General features: G+C 37.9%; 1 protein-coding gene across 9 annotated transcripts in view; it reads left to right on the forward strand.

The window, feature by feature from the left end:
• The window catches only part of MCTP1 (multiple C2 and transmembrane domain containing 1), a 519,900-nt gene that overhangs the window by 269,258 nt on the left and 226,787 nt on the right, over positions 1–23,855 (forward strand). For all 9 annotated transcript variants that reach the window (XR_004381302.1, XM_032846299.1, XM_032846346.1 and 6 more), the window contains exons 3-5: positions 6,451–6,593; positions 15,831–15,910; positions 20,018–20,129. Coding sequence is in view for 8 of the 9 variants with exons in the window: in XM_032846299.1 (XP_032702190.1) it covers positions 6,451–6,593; positions 15,831–15,910; positions 20,018–20,129 (335 nt within the window). In the remaining variant the exon portion in view is untranslated. The remainder of the gene's footprint in view (positions 1–6,450; positions 6,594–15,830; positions 15,911–20,017; positions 20,130–23,855) is intronic.

The following is a 23,855-nucleotide window of genomic DNA, read 5'->3' on the forward strand; positions in this document are numbered from 1 at the left end:
ATTACTGGTCAGAGATGGAGCTTCCAGAGGCAGAGGAAGAAAAGCCCTTAGAAAAAAATGACGTCCAGGACACTCCTCTATTGTGGTTATCACAAATTAATATATAATTTATATTTATATAATTTATATTAAAAATTAAAGTATATTTATCTAAAGCAGTGTGGGGAAAAATGTAATGAGCACTGCCCTTCCATATTTTAGTCTACCTATACTCCGAGACATTATCAGGAAATCGTATGAAGATACCCTCTGTAATTTATGCCATATATGAGAGGGAATTGAGCAAGCTGTATTTATCCCAAATATGAATGTAGAGTTTTTCTCACATACCCTGAGCTCTGCATTTACCAGAGAAAAACAAGCCAAAATATTACTCATATAAATCAATAGCCTATTCCTGTCACATATGCCTTCTGCCTATAGCCTGTCTGGAAGCACCTTCTATGCTTCAAAGGAAGAAATTTACTAGTTCAGCCCTGTGCTGTGTTGCATCACAGTATTATTTTTAATTCATGTATGTCCCATATCATGTAATTTCATTAGCCATAAATTTCAGATTCATTGGAATATTCATAGTACTCATTATGAAAAAAACGTTAGTTTATCCTTATTTTATTGTAGTATGCCATATGCTGTTAGAAACCTCACACACTTGAATTTTAATATTTTTATTTATTTTGCCCTATATAGTATATCAATTGTAGGGCATTCCAAATCTCCAACAGAAAATGAAGGAATGGGAGAGCCTAGGGAGATAATTTTAATACATAAATAAGATCTCTACTTTGTAGATTTTTAAATCGTTAATAAATGTACACAAAGACATAACCTATTGCTCTGAGTATGCTTTAAAGATTACTTTTACAGACATCTTTCAAGGGTGAAGGACATTGTTATACAATACACACTTACTTTGTTGCATTTGGACAGGAAAGATGGCCAGCTTAAAATATTTGTAGAAAAACTAGTACCTTCAGGAAGGTCCAAAGTAAATTTAAATTATTTTTAATGGTCTACACTCAATATTTACATTTACCTTTCTCTATTGTCCTGTTTTGCTCTTCTCTTCCTCCCCCCTTCCTTTTCTTTCCCTACTTCCAATAGGAGACCAAGTTTCAATTTGGCATTGTTTTTGACTAGGAGGTAGCATTATCGACTGTCTAGAGGTTCCCAAAACAGGAGTAGTGGTTTCTGTTTCTTTACATACTAGGTTTGGGATAAGATTGATTTAAACTTGTTAACCAGGAGGCTCATTTTTTCTAAGGAGAGAAACCCCTTATTTACACTGAAATAGCTTAAATACTGTTTTTAAGGAAAGAGAGGCTGCCATCTTGTGAAAACTGTGTTTATTGCATACAAAAGTGGACCCATTCAAAATTTTCTGTGTTCAACCTAAATTACACTAAAGGCTAAACCAGCACAGAGTAGTACGTTGGTTGAAGTGCTCATCAGGGACCTGACTCCAAAAAAAAAAAAAAAGTATCGCACTGTGTTCCTTTACTACCTGAGGAAATATCTTACATGCCATCTAAATCGTCTTTTTGAAACAATTTGATCCTAAGGTTCAGAAACAATTACTAATCCCTAGATCTAGAATACTCTTCAATTTTTAAAGCATAAAATTTATAATTATAAAATAAGAGGATTAATGTTGAAAAATAAATTCTGAAGGTAACACCGATAAAGTGCACCTGTGAAGAAGTTTGCTCTTGAATATGACGTTAATAACAATAAAACCAGAATTTTATTTTAGGGCTAACACATCTTACTTTCTTCTCCCATACTTAGTTGGCCTGTTTTCATTTCATTAGTGTCATAGAAAATGTTTTAATGAGCATCCTGGCTCAGCTAATAACAGCAAAGCACGGGTGGCTTAAAAAATGCTTGAAAACCACAAAGTGTGTGTGTAGTAGAGAGGCCCTCGTTTTGAACAGAACCACAGACCTCACAACAATTTGATAAGTGCTAGTGCCATCTTGTGGTTGAATGCAGGATTGCAACAAAGCAGCACTAACCCATGAATTAAATAGGTTCATTTTTCATCGCCTTTAAATAAGTGAGTGTGCACCATGATTGTCCAAGAAGGGTTATGACATGCAGCATTTTCCAGGCTTCTTTGACCATGGGGCTTATTTTTCTTGAGTGCATCTTTTCTCTTTTCTTTGTTTTTTCCTTTTCTGTTCTTTTCTTTTTTTTCGAGAGAGAGGGCACCTAGTGTAGCGATTAATTTAAGCCCCAACATCCTCGCTGTGTGACTTTGGAAAACTTGCTCACCTGTTGCTGTAGTTTCTGCAACCATCACCTCAAGATAGCACCAGAAGTCATCTCTCAGGCTTGTTAGGTGGTGGTATGTTATATGATGTAGTAAGAGCTCAGCACGTGTTAGCTCGAGTGATCTAGATTTCTTTTTGTGATTTAAGGTCTATCATTGAGCCCTTAGAACCACCCAGCAGGATTCTGGGACCTGGGTATATCTAACTCAGAGGGAATTTTGACAGTTCGCTTATAGAGTAGGTGAAGAAAATATTTCTGGGAAGGAGCAAGAAAGAGCCAGACTGCCTCTCAAAAGAATTTGCGTTTGTGTGTATGGGCTTCTGTGCTGAATTACTAGAAGTTTTGTCCTTTTACAGAATAGCTAAACCAAATGGAGTGAAACACTATTTAGAGACACAAGGCCAAGTTTCTTGACATCACTTTTCTTGTAAAGAGTTATTCTTTTTGAATAACAGAAATTGAGCATTGTTGCATCCCGAAACAAGTGCTCCATGATGACGTGACAGAAAAAGCACTAACCGGACTTGTCTCCAGATGTGAATTCTCATCTGACTTAGAATAAGCACCTGTCCTGGTTTCCACATCTATAAAATGGAGACAATAGGAGACTCACAGAGACATAAGGTGGTTAGAAAAATAATGAGTGTGAGTGTTCTAGAGACCAAAGGAGGCTACTTGTTCATACTAGTATTATTTACAGTATTTACTGATTATTCAACATCTTTCCATGATAATTCTCTGATGGTATTTTAGAGGAAAAGTTGGAAAATATGGATGTTTGGGCTTCCTAAAAGCTAAATAGAAGGAACACTGCATCTGGATTCTGAAAGTCTAAGTTTGCTTCTATCCTGTTACTTTCCTGGTTTATTTGTCATGTGATTTGCAGCAAGTCACACTGAATCTCAGATTTTTTTCTCACCTTCGATATAGGTTGATCAGGTATGCCCTTATCAATATCTCAGAGGATGCATTTAACAGTACTCCGTACACTATAAACTCTGTAGTCGTTCATTGACTCATCTATTAAGCAAATACTTTCCGAGTGCCTCCTCCACTCCAGACACTTGGCCTTAATGGGGGTCATAGCCAGTGGGGAAATTCACACAATAAACAGGCAGAATACAAATCAACCTGTAAGTAACATGATGATTAGTGGTACTAAGCAGAGAGCAAATGCCAAGAGAAAGTAATGATGAGACCTAATTCAAATTGGGAGGTTAAGAAGGGCATCCCTGAGCAAATTATATTTAAACTAAGACCAGAAGGATAATAAAATGTCAGCCAGGCAAAAGGGGAAGAGAATGGGAGGGAGGGACTTTTCAAGCAGAGAGTCCAGCTAGAATGTGCAAAAACTGGAAGCGGAAAATAACTTTCAGTAACAGGCTAGCTGGAACATGCCAAGGGGCCAAACCTGGCGTTGGAGAAATGACAGGTCCTTTTTACCATGTTACACGGTTTGAATTTTCCTGTAGATGTAGTTGAAAGCTGTTGAGATGTGTTAAGCAAAGAAGGGGGAAGATTAAATTTGCATTTTTAAAAGGTCAGTCTGTCTGCCATATAGTGAATTAATGGAGGAGGACACAGAAGATGTGGAGAGCCCAATTAGGAGGCTATAATTAGAGTAGAACGGCAAAGAAATCATGGAGGCTTAACTAGGTTGGAGACAGAGAAGATGGATAAGGTGTATTTCGGAATTTATCAGACTTAATGGTGTCCTGGGTGCAACGCATGGAGAAGAAGAAGGTTTTGAGAGCACTTTCCAGGTGTCATGCTTGAGGAACTGTCAGACGTTGAAGTCATTCATTGACTGACCTGACAAAGCCAAAGGGAGGAGCAGGCTTAGCAAGAGAGAGGATTGAAACTTAAGTTCTGGACATTGTGGACGCTGGAATGTCTATAGATATCCACGTGGGGGGAACAAGAGTCAGCAGGAACAGAGGTCTGCCACCCACGCTAATTAAGTCATTAATGTATCCAATTATTCACCACATGTTTATTGAGGACCAACAGTACGTCTGATTCTGTACTAAATGCTGGAGATTTTTTAAAAAGATGATCCAAATGGCTCTGATATTATGGAGATTACATTTTAGCCGTTGGTAATAGTTACATAGATGAATTTCAGAATCAAAGAGAAAACTTGATCTGGGACATGACTGAGAAATTTCAAATAGGTACATGGATTTTAATAACCTCCAGATTTGTGCTATAAAACCCTCAGTGCACAGGGTCCTCAGCCCATAGCTGGGAACCACTGTGTTAAAAAGAGCAATTTTTAACATTTCCATTGCATTGAGGCCCCAAAAGAATGCATTCATTATAATGGACAACCATATAATAGCCTATATTTATATTTATAAAAATTTTAAAGTTTGTACCATGATGATAAAATCAAACTTTCAAGGTGGGAGTTTCGCAATGAGAAACTGGCATCATTATTTTAATATACCCAGACGTAGCCATACAAAGAGCAAGGTATTATGTTTACTTCATAAGTGTGGAGGGTTTCAACAGAGCCCCCAAAAGATTAAATAAGAAAAACAAGATCCTATATGGCAGTCCTTGTATGTTGCATCGATATCTATGTGTCAGGACAGTGAGTGGATTATTGAGAAGTGATATGAATAGAGAGCTTAAGGATATCAGCGTCGTAGTTGTAATGCCTAACATTTATATCATGCTTTACAGTTTATAGACCTCCACTCACATTCTTCTTTAACTCATACTGACCGTAGTTATCATCTATAGCTTCAGTTTAGACAACAAAAAAAGAATTAAACAAAATCTTTTTTAAAGATTTTGTATATTTATGAGAGAGAGAGACAGCATGCGTTGCGGGGGCAGAGGGACAAGCAGGCTCCCCACTGAGCCAGAAGCCCGATGCAGGGCTAGATCCTAGGACCCTGGGATCATGACCTGAGCTGAAAGTAGATGCTTAACCAACTGAACCACCTAGGCACCCCAACAAAATCTTATTATAAGGGAGTCAGGTGTTGTATAAAGAATTATTTCCTGGGGAGGAAGGTTATCACACTGGGATGACTTACTTGGGGATGTCTCTGATTCACCTTCTCTAGGAATCCTTAATAATAGCATGCACTCATTAGATCAATTGGCCTCATTCATCAGACACAAGGAGAAATGATGTGGTATCTATGGAAGTATGTCAAAGCCCTTCCCCCTTGCAGGTGCGGTAGAAAAAGCACAGATATTAGAGTCAGACAAGCTTGGTTGGCATTTGAACTGCATCTCCTGTGAGCTGTGTATCGTGAGCAACTTACTTGACAGCTCTGATTTGCTTTATCATCATAATGAGCTTGGGAGGTGTGAGGGGATAATATGAAGTTTGCAGATTACTTAGTAAACAGTTGTCCCCTTCCCCTCATGCCTTCCTCTGAGACCTCCATCCTTTCCTCGAGTTCTAAAATTGCAACTTCTCAGCTAGAGAGAATATGGGACCAAGGATGAAATGAAAGCCCAATCTGAGACTCACTTTTCCTTAAGCCCATCAGACTGGCCTGAGCTTTGAGCAGCCTTTGTAAGTCTGAAACTAGTGAAGTCAGCCAAGATCATGGATCATCTTTTTATAGTTGACTGGATGATACCAAGAGAAATGTCAGATTAATCTCTATCATTCATAATATGAATTAAACTTACATATGCAATATGCAATAGAGGGTTTTTTTTCTTTTTTTTTTAAGATTTTTTTTTTAATTTATTTGACAGACAGATCACAAGTAGGCAGAGAGGCAGGCAGAGAGAGACAGGAGGAGGAGGCAGGCTCCCTGCTGAGCAGAGAGCCCGATGCGGGACTCGATCCCAGGACCCTGAGATCATGACCTGAGCCGAAGGCAGAGGCTTTAATCACTGAGCCACCCAGGTGCCCCAACAATAGAGGTTTTTAAATACCGGACAGAGTTACTGTATTAAGATAAGAAGATACAATAATAATGATTACTATTGTTATTACTTAGATATAATAATTATTATTAATATTTACAGTCACTTTAAAATTTAAGGAAAATTTTGGGAAAAAACACTTAACTTTTATTTTCCCATGTGATAAGCTTTATTTCATTTTGATTCCTTTAAATACTTCCTGTTGTTTAAATGAGCTAATCTCTTGCTTCCCAGCAAATACTGTGACTAACATGAATCAATCTCTCTCTTTAACAGGGACAAGTGATCCCTACGTGAAGTTTAAAATTGGAAGAAAAGAAGTTTTTAGAAGTAAAATAATACACAAGAACCTCAATCCTGTGTGGGAGGAGAAAGCCTGCATTTTTGTTGAACATCTGAGGGAACCTTTGTATATCAAGGTGAGCCAGTTATGTTTTTTGCTAATTCAGTGACCTAAGACGCCCTGTTTAGTGGTTTTCTATCATCTCCCTGTCTCATGAGATTTTTCGCCAAAGATAAATTCTGTTGTGCACAACTCTAGTTGGTGGATGGTGCGACAGAGAGGAGACCGAGGGGAGGGGAAGCTCGGGAGCATTTCTCTTCAGCACAGTTCTATTGCTGGTCATTTAGGAGGATTATGAAGTCTATCTTCTCCTGTTTGGTATAGTTAACTGACTTATTGCTCTCTAAAACAAGTCTCCGTGAAATATGCTGTTCAAGAATTCTGTCAGGATTTCTGCCATTAACTGGTTGCAAAAAATAATATTTTCCTTGGAAAATGAGAAGGCTACGGGTAAAAGCGGGGGGGGAGCAGATTTCCTGTCTCTATTATATTACCAAAAACGAAGGGAGAAAAAGTATTTCTTCTCACTTGATGCAGTTTAAAAAAAAAAAAAAAAGAAGTGCTTAAGGAGATCATTGCAACCGTAAAACCTTGTTTTATTTCCCGATCTAAATTCTCTTTAACCCGTATCTCTAGATACTTTTTTCTGTATCTAATTCATATCTCCACAGATACTCTTTGTGGCTCCTTTTGTCTGACTATCCATTCAGTGCCTAAACTTTTTTCTACTTTTACCATAATAACCACACGCCTCCTCCTTTTTTCTATATTGTCACAACTGGCACATGAACCAAAAATCTCATATAATTAAGCAATCTCTACTCATCCTCCTTCCCCTCCACTCTTCATTTATATTGCCTCCAGATGTTTCTCTTTTCCACAGAAAGAAAAAGTATTAATCAAGCAGAACTGGCTGGTCCAAAGGTAGTGAGTTATCTCAATTGATTATTCATAGTTACAGAATGAACTCCTTATTCCGCTCTTTCCCCCTTCTCACTACTACACTTGACTGGTCTTAAAAAAAAAAAAAATCATGCCAAAACAGTATAAGATTGATGAAAAGAGAATTTCCTAGGTACAGAGTTGATATGTTTCTAGAAGTCATCATAGGGAAATAGATCTGTATTTGCATAAAAATAGTCTCAAGAGGACATTGGCTAAAGAAAATCAATTAAATAGAATTCATGAACTATCTTTTAATATGTAATGTATGATGGTATAAGAATTATGAATGTGGGAATATTCAAGCCAACCCTCCTCCCACCAAAGGGGAGATCTTCTGGGTCAGAGATTTTTTTTCCCTGCTCCCCACTTCCAGAGAGAAAGAAATATGTGCATGAGAAAAAAGAAAATAACTTCATAGTAAAGAACTGAGATAGAAGATGAAAAAGGAATTGGAAAAAAAAAAAAAAAAGACAAGTGGGATGTAAAGGAAATTTTATTTCCAGGGAGGTTTGGAAGTGATGAGTTAGAGCAGCTACAGCCACAGGGACGATGGACAGGAGAGGAAAGAAAGCAGGTGTTAGGGGCGCCTGGGTGGCTCAGTGGGTTGAGTCTCTGCCTTCAGCTCAGGTCATGATCCCAGGGTCCTGGGATCAAGCCCTGCATCGGGCTCCTCTGCTCAGCGTGGAGCCTGCTTCCCTCCTCTCTCTCTGCCTGCCTCTCTGCCTACTTGTGATCTCTGTCTGTCAAATAAATAAATAAAATCTTTAAAAAAAAAAAAAGGAAAGAAAGCAGGTGGTAGTAAGGATTGTACTGGACCATTGGCATCTTGTTTAAGGTCTTATAAAAGGAAAATCATGGAATGAAAAGGATTTATTTTTAATTACTTTTCCTGTGGATCTCTCTCTTTTCTGGAATATTACTCTACCACAGAACCAGGTCTTTGAAAGGTCTTTCTCCAATCTCTGAAAGGGTTACAAAATGAACTTCCTAGACTCTTGTGCTCAAGAATGATTATTCATCTCCGTGGAAACCTAAATGTCAAAATGCATCTGCGAAAAGGAATATCTTAGTAGGCTCAAAAATAAGCCAAAATCTGACCTACACAGAAAAATCGTGGCAAAAACTTTTGTTGTGGTCTGAGAGAGCAAGAATGTGTATGTGCCTATCTTCCCACTGTCATGGAGACGGTGAGACTGCATGCTGGCCAAAGGCCTTGGCTACCGCTGCACTATAAACTAAGAAGCTAGGTAAGAGACCCCAAAGGTTTTGTTGTGTGTTTTTTTGTTTGTTTACCACTTGGAGTTTTCAAAGTATGACATCATGTAGCCACAACCTAGCTTCCACTAGGCAGAAAAAAATAGTGAACTGTAAAATATTTGTCACTTTTATACATGTCTACATAAGAAAAATGATTAAGTAGGAATCACACTGGCTTTCCAAATACTACACATACAAACATTAAAATGATGATATTTTAATGCACTACTTTGTGCTTTTAAATATGCTTTCCTATTTTTCCTTCGATTTTCACTTTCTGTGAAATGCATAGGACTTCTTTTTAGAAAAATCTATAAGTTTTTGCTTCTTTTTTCTGTTTGTTATGTTATGTTATCTACTTTTTGCCTAATCTTGTACACACAGCGACCTAAACAAAATACATGGGCAGAAATACTTTGAGTTACTAGAATTTCATGAACATTGCATCATTTTCATTGTCTCTACACAGCCTTGTGTGATTGACTGACTTGATTTTGATATGATACCCACGTCCTCCATGCTGGGAGATTAATCGTGCCTGAAAGATCTCTTAGGGACGAACTGATTCTATAGTGACAGATGATATGAAAATGCATCCATGTATTGGATGGTTAAAAAATATTGTCTACAATCCTCCCATCTACAGTTAAAGGAAAAAGAAGTCCATATGTACCCTGTAATCTGGTTTCTATCAATGTAAGGATTACCAAGGGAAACAAAAGTCAGTTCTGAGCCAAGGTTATGAAATTGCATTAAAGTTGCTGTGCTTTTACCAATTCTAGAAAAAAAACAGACTTTTCTTGGAATTGCCATATTAAAAAAACTAGACACAAAATAAATAATAACATACTTTCCAATTGGTTGGAGTTCATATAGATTTTAATTTTAATGAGAATATTCCTTCAACTCCAAATGATTTTATAGTAAGGGCAGGTGAAAACAAGTTTATAGGCATGAACTTGAAATATATTTATAAGGTAGTAGTAGAGGCTGGGGGTTTAAATGCAGTGCTTTTTTTTTTTTAAGATTTTATTTATTTGACAGAGAGAGAAAGTCCATAAGCAAGAAGAGGGGCAGAGGCAGAGGAAGAAGCAGGCTCCCTGCTGAGCAGGGAGCCTGACGTGGGGCTCAACTCTAGGACCCTGGGATCATGACCTGAGCTGAAAGCAAATGCTTAACCAACTTAGCCACCCTAAATACGATGCTGTTAACAGAGGTGAGAGCCACTGGAGCCTGCCACAGGGATGCTCCTGCACACATCTTAGAGAATAGGGTAAATTCGTCATCCATTTCAGTTGATTGACTTAAATTCTCGATTTTCATCTCACTGACACTATTTGCCAAGGTACACAGTGAACACCAAGAGTTACAGTAGAAGAGAGAAATGTAATAGAAAGGGGAAATGTTTCTGTAAATTGCTACTTGTTTGGCCTAATCATAGGCTAGAAATCTGTATTAGATTGGAGTCTTTTCTAAATAATAGAAAATTTTTGATAATTAGGTAGGTGATTATCTTTGGGGTCAGATTACTGTTTCTGTTATTTTACCAAAATTGACAGTTCCTTCAGTAACTCATATCCATCCAAGCTTAAGATTTGAAATCAAGAAGTCCTTGCAGTGCCAGGGTGGCTCAGTTGGTTAAGCATATGACTTTTGATCTCAGCTCAGCTCATGATCTCATGGTGGTGAGATCAAGTCTTGTGTGGCTCTACGCTCAGCAGGATGTCTGCTTGAAGATTCTCTCTTTCCCTCTCCACTACCCCTGGCCCCACGCTCACACATGCGCTTTCTCTTCTCAAAAAAAAAAAGTCCTTAAACATGGTTCAAGTTAAAGACCATATTACCATCTTATGCAAAATTATTTCTCCCTAGGTTTTAAGGTCTCTAAAAGAATGTCATATACCTGGGGCTCCTGGGTGGCTCAGTGGGTTAAGCCTCTGCCTTTGGCTCTCAGGTCATGATCTCAGGATCCTGGGATCGAGCCCCGCATCGGGCTCTCTGCTCAGCAGGGAGCTTGCTTCCCCTTCTCTCTCTGCTTGCCCCTCTGCCTACTTGTGATCTCTCTCTCTCTGTCAAATAAATAAATAACCTTAAAAAAAAAAAAAGAATGTCATATACCAATGATCAACAACCCTGGCTGTGTATCAGAGTTACCATAAAAGGTTTTGTGTTTTGTTTTGTTTCTGTTTATGTGTGGACTTTTTGGGTTGTTTTGTTTTGTTTTTTAAGAATCTAGGTGTTCAAGTGTCTTCCCTAAAGACTCTGATCCAGGACCTCGAAGGTAGAGTCCCATCTTTTGTATTTTTGAAACACAGTAGGTTATTCTGATGCACTGCTTGGGTAGGGAGCCACTTTTCTAGACTTTTAAATAGGAACAACGAAGTAATTGGAATGAAAATGTTTCCAGCCCTGAACTGAACAGCATCCAAACTAAATTATTCCAAAATTAGATGCTTATATTATCTTAGACATTTTGTCTTATGTGGTTCAATGATACTTCCTAAATGCATGAATCAAGAATCTCAACTATTTTAGACAACAACAACAAAAAAGTCAACAGCAAAACAAACAAGGAAATAAGCATGTGTAACCATACTTGCTTTTGGCTTATAGGCAAAGAACATATGAAGCTACTGAATCTTGGGAAGATGGGATCTGTAGCCACATCTTCATTGTAATAATAATAATAATAATATTAGTAATAATAATAATAATAATAACTACCATTTCTTAAGCACCATGCTGGGTGCCAGGCCTACTTTATCTCATGTAAGCCTCACAATACCTGACAAGTAACTATCCTCATCCCCATTATATAGGTGAGTGAGACTTAGACTCAGCGTTTCCTATGTCCACCCAGCAATTGTGCCACATAACATCTTTATTCCACTAAAGTTGACTAATTGCTGTGGCCACGGTTAAATTTTATTTTCTTTGTTTTACAATGTCAATCCTATAATTCAGAGTTTAATTATTCTTGTATAGTGAAATGATTATTTTGAAGCTTCCTGGACATGAAAATGAGTTATGGACATATTTGAGTAGAATCTTACATCTTGGGTTATACCATGTGATTTAGATCCTTCTCCATATCCTTTAAAATAAAAAAAGATTGTATTTATTTATTTGACAGAGAGAGAGAGATCACAAGTAGGCAGAGAGGCAGGCAGAGAGAGAGAGGGGGAAGCAAGCTCCCTGCTGAGTAGAGATCCCAATGTGGGGCTCGATCCCAGGACCCTGAGACCATGAACTGAGCCGAAAGCAGAGGCTTAACCCACTGAGCCACCCAGGTACCCCCTTTTCCACATCCTATTCCCACTATGCCTCTTTATTCGAATGCTACTCTCTCTGATTGTCCTCCTAAACATCTTCTGTAAATAGCACTTCCCATCACTCCCATACCCTGAGATATTTTCCTTCATGACATTTACTACTACCTAATGTGTAATTGTTTATTGTCTATATCCCCCCCATTTGTAAGCCCCAAGAAATCAGAGACTTTGTCCCATTCACTGCCATATTTTCAGTGCCTAGAATACTATTTGGCACATTGTAGATGCCGACCAAATATTTCTCAAGTAACTGAATGAATAAATTTATTAATCTTTTGAGCTGGCAGTTAAAAACTCTGCTGAAGTCTTAAGCACCTATGGGCATTTCAGTCATCCAAGCTAACAAAGTCCCATTTGTGGGAGATGAGTTTTCTGTTACTTATACCCCAAAAACATCTTAGCTGGTGTGCTTCCTGATGCAATTTTTCTGGGAAGACGATGGAATCAAGATGTTAAATAAATTCGTTGATTAGAATGAAGCACGTGTTGTTCTAAACTTGCATGAGAATGAAGAGAGTTGTTAACTGAGCCAGAGCAACTTTTATCTAATGTTACCTAAGGATTCCTCTTCTCCCAGGGGAGATTCCATGAAAGCAAGGATCCCATCAAAACTGTTTAGGTATGAATTCACAGGCCTTCACTCGCAGTGGGTGGCTAAGTCATATTTGTTAAATTTCAATATGTTCTGTTCTGAACAAAACATCCCACACAATAGAATCTGAATCTGACCTCTTGTAAGTGCTGAGTTTTGGGAGGAAGTGACATAAACTTTTCAAGCTTTGGATTCCTCATCTGAAAAATGGACACGATACCCTGTTCACTGAGTTGTGTAAGACATAAATTTTTAAATCTCCGCAACAGGGGCACCTGGGTGGCTCAGTTGATTAAGTGTCTGCCTTCAGCTCAGGTCATGATCCTAGGATCCTGGGATGGAGTCCCACATCAGTTGTGGGGGGGCGGTGAGTCCTTGTGCGGCAGGGAGCCTGCTTCTCCCTCTGCCTGCCAGTCCCCCTGCTTGTGTTCTCAATCTCTCTCTGACTAGTAAGTAAATAAAATCTTGAAAAAAAAAATTTCCGCAATGTGTTTAACAAATAGCAGTTCCTAACAGGATAGCAAATATTGAATAAACATTAATCAGTGTTAATTGTGCGTGTTCTTATTGCAGTGGGAGTATGTTTCCCTATTTTATCTCTTCTCTGTGCTCTGTATTTCTGAAACTCCCCCTACAGCGATGCTCCTTCTGACAAGTAGTTTATGAAGCTTAGAACTAAGTAGCATAGCTAATAACTTCATTAATGAATGGATTCTGGTGGTTCCGTTCTTTCCCATATGTATGCCCTTGCTAAGTAATAAGAGAACTTAAGTAAGCACCTAGCATTATTGCTGTGGGAAAGACTTTCACCATGAGAGTAAAGAGAGTTCGAATAGCCCATCACTCGGCTGGGCTGTCTCTTCTAGTCAAGTCACTGAATTCTCAGCTCTCCACTTCACATGTCTGGATGTAGCCCAGATGGTCTCATTGATTATCACTAGGGTCTCCAAGATTTTAAGCTTTAGGGTGGTACGGTTAGAAGAGGTTGTGTAAGAGAAATTTATTTAATCGTTAGTGTAATTTTTTTGTTGTAAAATACCCTTCTGCAGTCACTTGCAAACACTGACGTGTCCTTTGCCTGAGATGTTGTAATATACTCATGTGATACGCCACTGAGCTGATGACTAGAGCTCAGAAGTGCAATTGATCAAGGAGAATATTTATTATAGGAGCACTGTGCTGTCTATAACAAATGTACTCCTGAAAGGTTTGTGTAAATCAAATGACTGTAAATTGAATAATTTAGAAGACATTAGGGGAACTTATCACTTAAATAAATCCCCTTGGGGCTCTTCCAATTTAAGAATCCTTTTGTAATGCAAAGTGTTTATCTTTCTGTTTATATATCAATTTTTTTACATAGTAAGTTTGCTTAACTCAAACTCTACTTATTCTAGAGGAAAAAAAAATCATTCAAGGCTCTGTACACACTGTTCCCTCTCCTTCAAACTTTCTAACTGTTGAGGCCAGTCATGCTGATTTGGGTTCAGGAGTGCTGGGCTATGGATTCCAAAGACTTTCTATATGAAAAGGTCGGGAAGAGGGCGCCTGGGTGGCTCAGTGGGTTAAAGCCTCTGCCTTCGGCTCCGGTCATGATCCCGGGGTCCTGGGATAGAGCCCTACATCGAGCCCCACATCGAGCCCCACATCAGGCTCTCTGCTCAGCATGGAGCCTGTTTCCTCCTCTCTCTCTACCTGCCTCCCTGCCTACTTATGATCTCTGTCTGTCAAATAAATAAATAAAATCTTTAAAAAAAAAAAGAAAAGGTCAGGAAGCACAACTCCCAACTTTATGTCTTTCCTCCACCTTAAAAGTTTTCCCTGCTCTCTACTGTTATTTTTATTCTTTTCACACTCTGTTCTTTACAACCCTTACCACAATTTGTAATTACGTATTCCCTGTGCCCTTCCTTATTTAGCGTCTGTCTCCCTCACTAAATTGTAAGCCTCGACGGTGTCCGCTTTGCTCACCACTGCTGACACAGTGCCAAGCATATTGTCTTGTACATTATTAATACTTGATCAATACTGGCAGAAGGGTTGACTGAGTAAAGAAAATTAATCAATGGTTGGAAGTTAGCCAACTCTCATTTACTTAGAGTTTTTTGCACATGGCCCTAAGTGACCTTGCCCTCAGCCATCTTCTCCAGCCTTCTTTCCCTCTCCATCTTTCTCAGTGGGCTTCAAGCACACTGGCTTCTGGAGAACCCTTGAGTATGCTAATCAACTGCTCTTTCTTCTGCCTGGGAGTGATTTTCCCAAACTGGCTTAATCCTTGTCATTATTCCAGGCTCTTCATGCATATTTCTTCCAAAAGGCCTTCCTGGACTTCCAGTCTAAAATAGCAGCTCCCAACACACCCCCTCAGACATGTGTGTCCATAGCACTCCTCACTGACCTGGATGTATCTATTTGGGTTTTAATGAACCATCTCAGCTCCTAAATGCACGTCCCAAGAGATCAGGGGCACTGCTTTCTTATTCACCCTATTCCTCATAGGATGAATAAGAAAAATGAAAGGCATAGAGAAGATACTGGATAAATAGTTTTGTAAGAAGGAAGAAGTAGTATATTCTCTCTTTTCCTTTCTATTTGTTGTTGGTAGTTATGTTAATATTATTTCCTAGCCTTGCTTGTGATGATAAAAACTTAATTTGACTTAACCTTAATATAACTTTAGAAACTGCTTTAATAACAACACCTCAATTTTTACTTATTTGTATATTTAAAACAGCATTTTCCTATAATAGCAGAGAATTTATCTTCAGTGACCTGAAAAATACAGAGATTAGAATTATATTCTCATCACCAGTAACCCACTAGAGAAGACGTATTTGTTGACTTTCATACCAACTTCGTTTTCCTTTCAGGAATGCTAATAATATGGGGGAAATATTCTAAGCCTGTATTCCTCAGATTTTTGGTGATTTACTATATTTATTTGATTTTGTTTTTCATCTTCCTTAAAGTTCCATTTGATATAAAACAGCAATTTTAAGTACAAAGTTAAAGGTAGTTTCCTTTGTATGTTTTGCAAGACCCTAACATTTCAAACAGTGATTTTTAAAAACATTAAGAAGTTTCATTGGTTTTGGTGACATAGCCAGTATTTTATAATCAAGATATTTTCATTTAAAGCTTATATAGAATTATTTCTAATAATTGCCTTTTCTCTTTGGCTTCTTAGGTGTTTGACTATGATTTTGGACTACAGGATGACTTTATGGGCTCGGCGTTTCTGGATCTCACACAATTGGAGTTGAACAGGTAACTTTGAACCATTATAATATTGCTACATCTTGTTGTGAAGCTAGGCCTGTGTAATAGAAAATGTCAGCAGATCCGTTGTCTAGTCAGTGTTCTCTCATTTGTTGTTGTGAGCCTTCATATTAGCCAGTCTTTTTCAAGTTCATCTTTCTTATCTACCCAGTGGAAATACTAGCATCTTCCTTGATTCTCTCATTCAACAACCATTATTCAGGAGAAAAATTCTTGGACACCTGCTTTGTCTCCCAACAATAAAGATAAAAGACACATCCCTTACTTTTCACACAACTTGTATGGTTGTAGTGGGACATAAAGCAGATTATCCATGTTAATCAAAATTATTAATTTAAGAATCAGGCCACCGTATAAGAAATAAAACGTGTACCTTGCTTCAAAACCAGCCACTCCCTTATCACCTGAGCCCACGTACACTCTAATTTTGCTATCACTGGTAATCCTAGGTTATCTAAGAGTGCCTCAAACATGGAGGAAGATTAGTTGTATCTTCTCAGATTAGTTCATCATTGCTTGACTATTTGTAAAGTTATATAATTATTACTAATATTAGTCATTCCTCATACCTAATTATGGGCTTATATTTTTGGTTTTTTTTTGTTTTTTTTTAAGATTTTATTTATTTATTTGACAGACAGAGATCACAAGTAGGCAGAGAGGCAGAAAGCAGGCTTCCTGCCTAGCAGAGAGCCTGATGCGGGGCTCGATCCCAGGACCCTGAGATCATGACCTGAGCCGAAGGCAGAGGCTTCAACCCACTGAGCCACCTAGGCGACCCTGGGCTTATGTTTTTAAAAAATACATTTCAACTGGGAGCTTTGAATTAATACTAGAAAGGGAAAAAATATGTCTTTAAAGGATCAAGCAGTGCTGGGATTGATTGCAAAGGAAGCTGTGAGATCTTTGATGGTTTTAAGATGTTTTAGTTGATTATGTACATCATGTGGCAGGAGTCATGGAAAGCCAGAAAGCAGAGTAATAGACCAGATGGCTATTTTATATGTTAAGAGCAAATGAAATAGAAACGGTAGAATCGCCTTACCTATTACAGTCAACTACGTTTGAGCACACCGACAACTTGTTCTGACAAATGACTTCCAATAGTCATTTTTGTCATGGACTGGACAAAAGGGCAGACTTCTCTGTACCTCCTGCATGTCCTCCATTTCAACCTACAGCTTCCTGCGGGCTGAGCTAATGATAGGCATAGTGATTGCTGACTCCCCTCCCTCACCACAGTGGAAGGACATGTGTTAGACGGTGTTTTAGGTAGTCCATCATCATGAAAACTGAGTTCCAACTAGAATGGACTGTGGTGTTCTTTTATAAAGGCCACAGTTATTTTCTCTGTGGACTTCTGCTAAAGGATATGCAAATTGCTGGATTGAATTACAGATTCAACTCCTAAATTCCAATCAGTTCAATTCATAAATTTCCCTTGTTCTTTATTAAAGATAAATCACTGGTGAAAAATAACTTTAAATGGAAAAAATATGAGATGATTAAGAAAATAAAAAGAGATTATATACAAGCATTTGGTATTTATTTTGACACATTACTTATTTTTTGTATTTAACCATTCCTTCCTCTCAAAACCACATAAACATCCTACTCTTTAAACAAAAAGTTCTAAACAAACTACTTTTTAAAATCACTAGCTGGTATATACCATTACATTCTATGTATAAATCAGTAGTCCCTGGGTGCAGATAAATGGATAATGGTAGTAGCCATATAAATACTTATCTTACTATATAATGCATTAAGGTTTTACATTAAAAGAAAATAATACATAATCAGGGCGCCTGGGTGGCTCAGTTGGTTAAGCGACTGCCTTCTGCTCAGGTCATGATCCTGGAGTCCCCGAATCAAGTCCCACATTCAGCTCCCAGCTCCATGGGGAGTCTACTTCTCCCTCTGACCTTCTCCCCTCTCAAGCTCTCTCTCTTTCTCAAATAAATATAAAATCCTTAAAAAAAAAAAATAGGTAATCATCATAAAACAATTGCAAATGTTCTTAAATCTTTTATCGTGTAATCATTATAAAAATGTAATGAAGTTGTTTCTATTAATTTTATATTTAATCATTTCAGGGAAATGAACCAAATCAAATTGTAACCCCATATAAAAACATATATGTATGTATAATATGTACATATCTTCTATAATGCTTAACATGAATTTCTTAAGATAAAAGGAACAAACTGTCAAACCACAGTGATCAGTTGTAACTAAATTGATCGTGAAGCAATTTGGATCACAACTATTATAATGTGTATTATCAGTCTAATTTTTCATATTTCAGTTAAAACCTCTGACGTCAGGAAACTGTTCATTTTTTCTCATGACATTATTCCTTGACTTGGTAAAAATTAAGCATCATGTGAAAGAATCTCCCAGTACTTTATCTTAGCAATAAAAAGTATCTGCATTTCTCAATCCTGGTTGTATGGGAAAATCATTCAAGAGCTTTACAAGCAATATAAATTTCCACACCCCACCCTTTATCTATAGAACCAGGGTCATCATGGGTAGAATTAGGGAATAGGCACTTTTTAAAAGCTCCCCAATGGATTCTGATGTGCCAACAGAATTGAAAATTCTTATTTGGACCAGCTTTTCCCACCAAGCCCTCTCCCCAAAACTAGACTCCAACTGTATCATTTACTAATTGTTAAGCTCCCTGAAGATAATGTTATCTTTGATCTTGACGTCTGTTTTTTACCCAGAGCTTAGCACAGTGTGCGGTATTTCATATGTGCTTAATACACGTTTTGTGAATGAAAAGAACAAGTGACCGAACAAGTAAGGGAACATGCCTAATTTGACAACATTTAAAGATTTAAGTTTGTATTGAATATTCCACAGTCCCTTAAGTTTACAGAGTGCATGAACCCCTGTTTGATTAACAAAATGAACCAAATCAAATTCTATATAAAATATATTTATGTATGTATCATAAATACACATATACTATAAAACTTAACATGCATTTATTAAAACTGAAATATTTGTTTAACTGAAATATGGAAATAAGATATTACCTACCCATTGTCAGTTGAATGTGTGTTTTGTATTATTTGTAAAAGTGAATTTGGGTAATACCGAGTAATTCATAATCTCTTCCTCAGACATACATAATTCTAAACCTTTCTAAGTATGCACTAACTCTGAATCCACTGACAATGGATTTCCTCGTGTTTCTAAACCTAAAAATTGTTTAGACATAGGTTTAAACAGCCAAAGTATATAGAAGCACTTTAAACAATGGAGTCTGTTAAAAATATAAAAAAAATAAAAATTATGTCTATGATGTATATTAGATGAGTTATATTTTATCCTTTCCTTTTTTCCCCACTCATCCATTCACTCTAAATCATGTAGTGATCTGTAAATGACCCTCACTTACTTTTTAGTCTCAAATTTATAGAAAATAGTGGCTTTGCTTTCTGTGTGTTTAGAGATCCTAAAAAAAAAAAAAAAAAAAAAAAGGACTTGTGGATTTCTCAATACTGTTATAGTTTCCCAGCCTTCTAGAACCCCAGGCAGGACTGAGACATCTGCAATGAACCCAAGTATTTCCATCTGGTCCACAATCAATTGGATAATTTAGTGATTTGATGATATTTCAATAGCAACAGAAGTTATACCGGAAAAGTAAAGAAAACAAAATTGGCTTTCCTCTTAAAAATAATAAATTGTCTATCATATGATCTCCCTGATATGAGGAAGTTGAGAGGCAACGTGGGGGGTTTGGGGAGTAGGAAAAGAATAAATGAAACAAGGTGGGATCGGGAGGGAGACCAACCATAAGAGACTCTTAATCTCACAAAACAAACTGAGGGGGGCCGGGGGGAGGGGAGTAGGGAGAGAGTGGTGGGGTTATAGACATTGGGGAAGGTATGTGCTATGGTGAGTGCTGTGAAGTGTGTAAACCTGGCAATTCACAGACCTGTACCTCTAGGGCTAATAATACATTATATATTATTTTTTTTAAATGCAAAATATTAATATAATAAATTGTCAATATAAAATATATTTTTGGCTTATCCATTTAATGACTGCTCACAATCTTAATATTTTATATCATAGGCCCACAGATGTGACCCTAACATTGAAAGATCCCCATTATCCTGACCATTATCTTGGAATCATTTTGCTCTCTGTCATCCTTACCCCTAAAGAAGGAGAACACAGGGATGTGGTAAGTTGCCCCACAGCCTTGTAGGAGTGCTTTCTTGCGCTCACTTGGTGAAATGTCATGGGTCTTCTTTGAACCCAGAGGTTATAATAAAGACAAGCTGCGTATGAAAGTCGGGCCTGTTCTTTGTTTCCGTAAGTATCCTGGGTATTCCTTAGTCCCTGCATTTTATATCTTTTTCGACTCAAATTTCCTGTTCTGTGCTCCAGATCGGAACCTCTTGTTGTAAATAAGGGACACGTTTGCAATTTTTATTATAATTTCATTTCCGAATTTCAGACATGTTACGCTGTAGGCAAATGGTAGCATTCATTCAGGGAATACATTTGCTACTGAATTGAATATTTGGAATTCCGCACTGAGGTATCCAGACTCTACTGTTTTGACTGTATTGTCTGGTGTACCATAACAAAGAAAAATGAGGTGAAATTATAATAGAGTTTGTGCATTCTGGTATTTGTTTGCTGAATGATAAGTGAATACTTTTCATCTTCTTGATGGGTTTCCATGTCGATGTTACACATTTTCCAGCACTGGCTGTCTGTACTTCCTTGCACACCATGCTGCTGTGAGAGACTGACAAGGGATACAGAGGCACCAATTACTCCAGCATGTTAAGTGACATTAAAAAATATCAGGTCGACCTGCACCGGTATGCTTGCCAGTGCACTTCCTGCCACAATTTATTGGAGATTATCTGTTAGACTTAGTGTGCTTTCATGTACTGGGAGCTGCTCCCACTAGTTTTGGTTAGAACACATTTGAGGAGTAAACATAATTTTTTTGGCAAGTTCAAGTACCCTATTTCAGCAATGTGTGTATTGTTGTCTTAAAATGATGCATGATTATAAGTTGGTGTGTGTCGTCTGCCGGAAAGGTGTTATTGACATTTTCCCCAAGGTTGTAGATTAAAATAGTGAATCCCAACTTCAAATTTGGAACCTCCTTAAACTCATTGAAAAATTCACCCTTTCAACAAATATTTTTCTCTATCCTTTCCAAAAATTAAGCAATGAGCACACATGTTCATATACTATATTTGTTAAGTATGGTTTAAGTATCCATACTTAATTCAGTGAGGTATAAATTTGTCTTTTTTAACAAGTACTACCAAAACCTACTGTGAGAACTTAGCACCATAAACAAAATGCATGTGAGTGTGCATATGCACAGGCCCACGTGTGCGAATGGAAGGGTAGGTAAGGAAACTTTTTTACAGATAATATTTAGAAATGGAAGCCCATTATTGTAGAAGTCACCAATCCAGAATGTATTATACAGCACAAGGAATAAGTACAGCACAATACATCAACCCAGGACAGGCCAAGGAGTATATCCTAGCTGGCTAATCCATACATAGGAATAAATTGTGTTTATTCATATTTTATTGAATTTTGTTGTTTATTGCTTTATCTAAATAATCCTAGTATTGGCCAAAGCCTACTGTAAGCCAGGTTCTATGCAGTTCCCTTGTTAGACTGTAGAACTTCTATCCAGTGGAGAACTTAGGGATAAAATAATTACTGAAGGAAATTTAGTGACGACTATTTTGAATTCAGTGAAAGAGAGGTGTGTGTTGCTGTTAAGATAATACAATAGAATTTGGTCTAGTTAGGGGAACAGGAATTCTCTAAGGAAGTCAAAGGGGACCTGAGATCTGAAGTGTGAACAGGGGTTAATAAGACAAAAACCAGGGAAAGAGAGTATTCAAGCAGAGGAAACTGTGTCCAAAGATCCTGTGGCTAGAGAAAATAGGTCGCACTCCAGGAACTGAAAAATTCCTGGAGCTTAGGAAAGGTGGAGGCAAAGGAGAGTGTGGGGGATCATGACATGTGATGACAGTGGAAAGGGGATACCCAGATTGTGTAGGGACTGTAGGCCATGTTAAGGTTTGTTGTCATTCCCCGAAGAGCAAGGGGGAGTCTATAAATCAGAAGTGGCATAATCATTTTCACCTTTTGAAAATAGCTGTGTAGCTACATTGTGGAAAACAGATGAAAGGGTGAGAATGGATACATTGAGATCATTAGGACCAACTATTGCCAAAATCCTGCTGGAAGATGATAGAGGTTTGGATTAGGATTGTTCAAGGTAGAGATGGAAAGAAATCAGCAGGTTTATGTATAAGAGGAAAAATCAACAAAACTTAGTGATAGAATCTTATTTTGAGATTCTTTGCTCTTTTAATGAATAACAGCACTTTATAAATGAAAATACCTAAGTGCCTGAGGTCTTATGTCTCCCAAACCATCCCAACTGGCAACATGACTGTAAAGTAGAAGGATATGGTGGCTGATATAGTTATTTGGGTGATTTGGTGATGGAGAGTCTGTTGAATTTTTGCAGAAAAGGGATATTTATTAAGTGCTCTAACATCAAACTGAGGGCTTGAGAGATCAAGTTAGGACCAAGATGAAGCCGCTAAGTTGTCCTGAATTGCACAGAAATGAGTCGTCAGATTATTAGCACAGGCAAAGAGGTTCCCAGCATTATTTGTCCTTTAACAATTCCTGTAAAAATCTTTCAATCTCCACAGTTGCTCAAATTTATTATTTCAGCACAATGTCTTTCTAATTAGAAAAACATCCTTTAAAAGTATTATAGTGCCTGGTTGCTGATCGTCAGTGATTTATCAAACATGAATAGGAACAGGTGGGTTATATGAAACAGTTGCTCATCAAAAATCTGGTATTGTTCATCTTTTCTTCCTTTTCTGTTTTCCTCATCGTCTCTCTCCAGCCCCATTTACCCTTAAGACAAAGAGTTCTTTCTGAAATCTTCATGCCGTTTTCTTGACTCAAATTCCTTTGACTACCCAGCTTTTTGAAAGAAAAGCCTTTACTGCCAAGTATTTTTTCATTCACTGCTTTACTTCGCGCCCTCCCCCTTCAGAGTCCTGAACAGCCCTGGATTCATCCCTCCGTGGCAACTGAGAAAGGATGTCTTCTTCCCCTCCACCCCCACACTAGCCTTGACTTTTACCTGGCTTCTCTCTCACCAGAGAAGCAAGTAGCTTAGTGAGGACTCAGTGCCTCAGAAAAGCACAACAGCTGAAGCATATACCAGAGCCAGCTTCTGGGTGGTGACCATCCTGACCTCCAGTCACACATGAGGAGTGGAGGAAGGGTGTCCAGTGTGGTTTCACTTGCTCCTCCTTGGGAATGTGATCAAGAGCGAGGAGTATGGGGCTGGTTGTGGAGAAGTGAACTGACTCATGTGGAGGGCAGAAAGCAGGAAAGATCCCCTACTGACATTCTCGTGGCATCCCCAGTATCCTGGCTTGTCTGATGTCCTAGATTTGAAACAGGGCTTCTAAGCATATGCTTACAGGATGAAAATTTCTAACAAAGACATAAATTCTCTTTTCTTTTCTTTTCTTTTCTTTTTATTCTATATAGCAGTTTTATAGCTATTTCATTAAAGTCTCTAAAACTTTGAACCAACACTAATTATGAGATTTTGAGACTGAACAAGGACCATTTGTTGGTTGAAGAAACATCAAAAAACATTTACTGATCATCTGTAAACATTGTGCCAGGTCTTATAATGTCCTCTTTATTCTTCTTCTAAGAGTTCAGTGACCTGTGTTTATTTCTCTAATTCAATGGAAATTTCTGATGAGGGACTTTAAAGCTCTCCAATGAGCATCGTGTGTGCCCTCACTGGTAACCTCTGCCCCAGTCATACAAACTCTGGCAGAGCTCACCTTCTCTCTAGTCTAGGCTTTCT

The sequence above is a fragment of the Lontra canadensis genome, unplaced genomic scaffold (assembly GCF_010015895.1).
Source record: "Lontra canadensis isolate GAN:19392208 unplaced genomic scaffold, GSC_riverotter_1.0 scaffold4, whole genome shotgun sequence".
Taxonomy (NCBI): Eukaryota; Metazoa; Chordata; class Mammalia; order Carnivora; family Mustelidae; genus Lontra; species Lontra canadensis.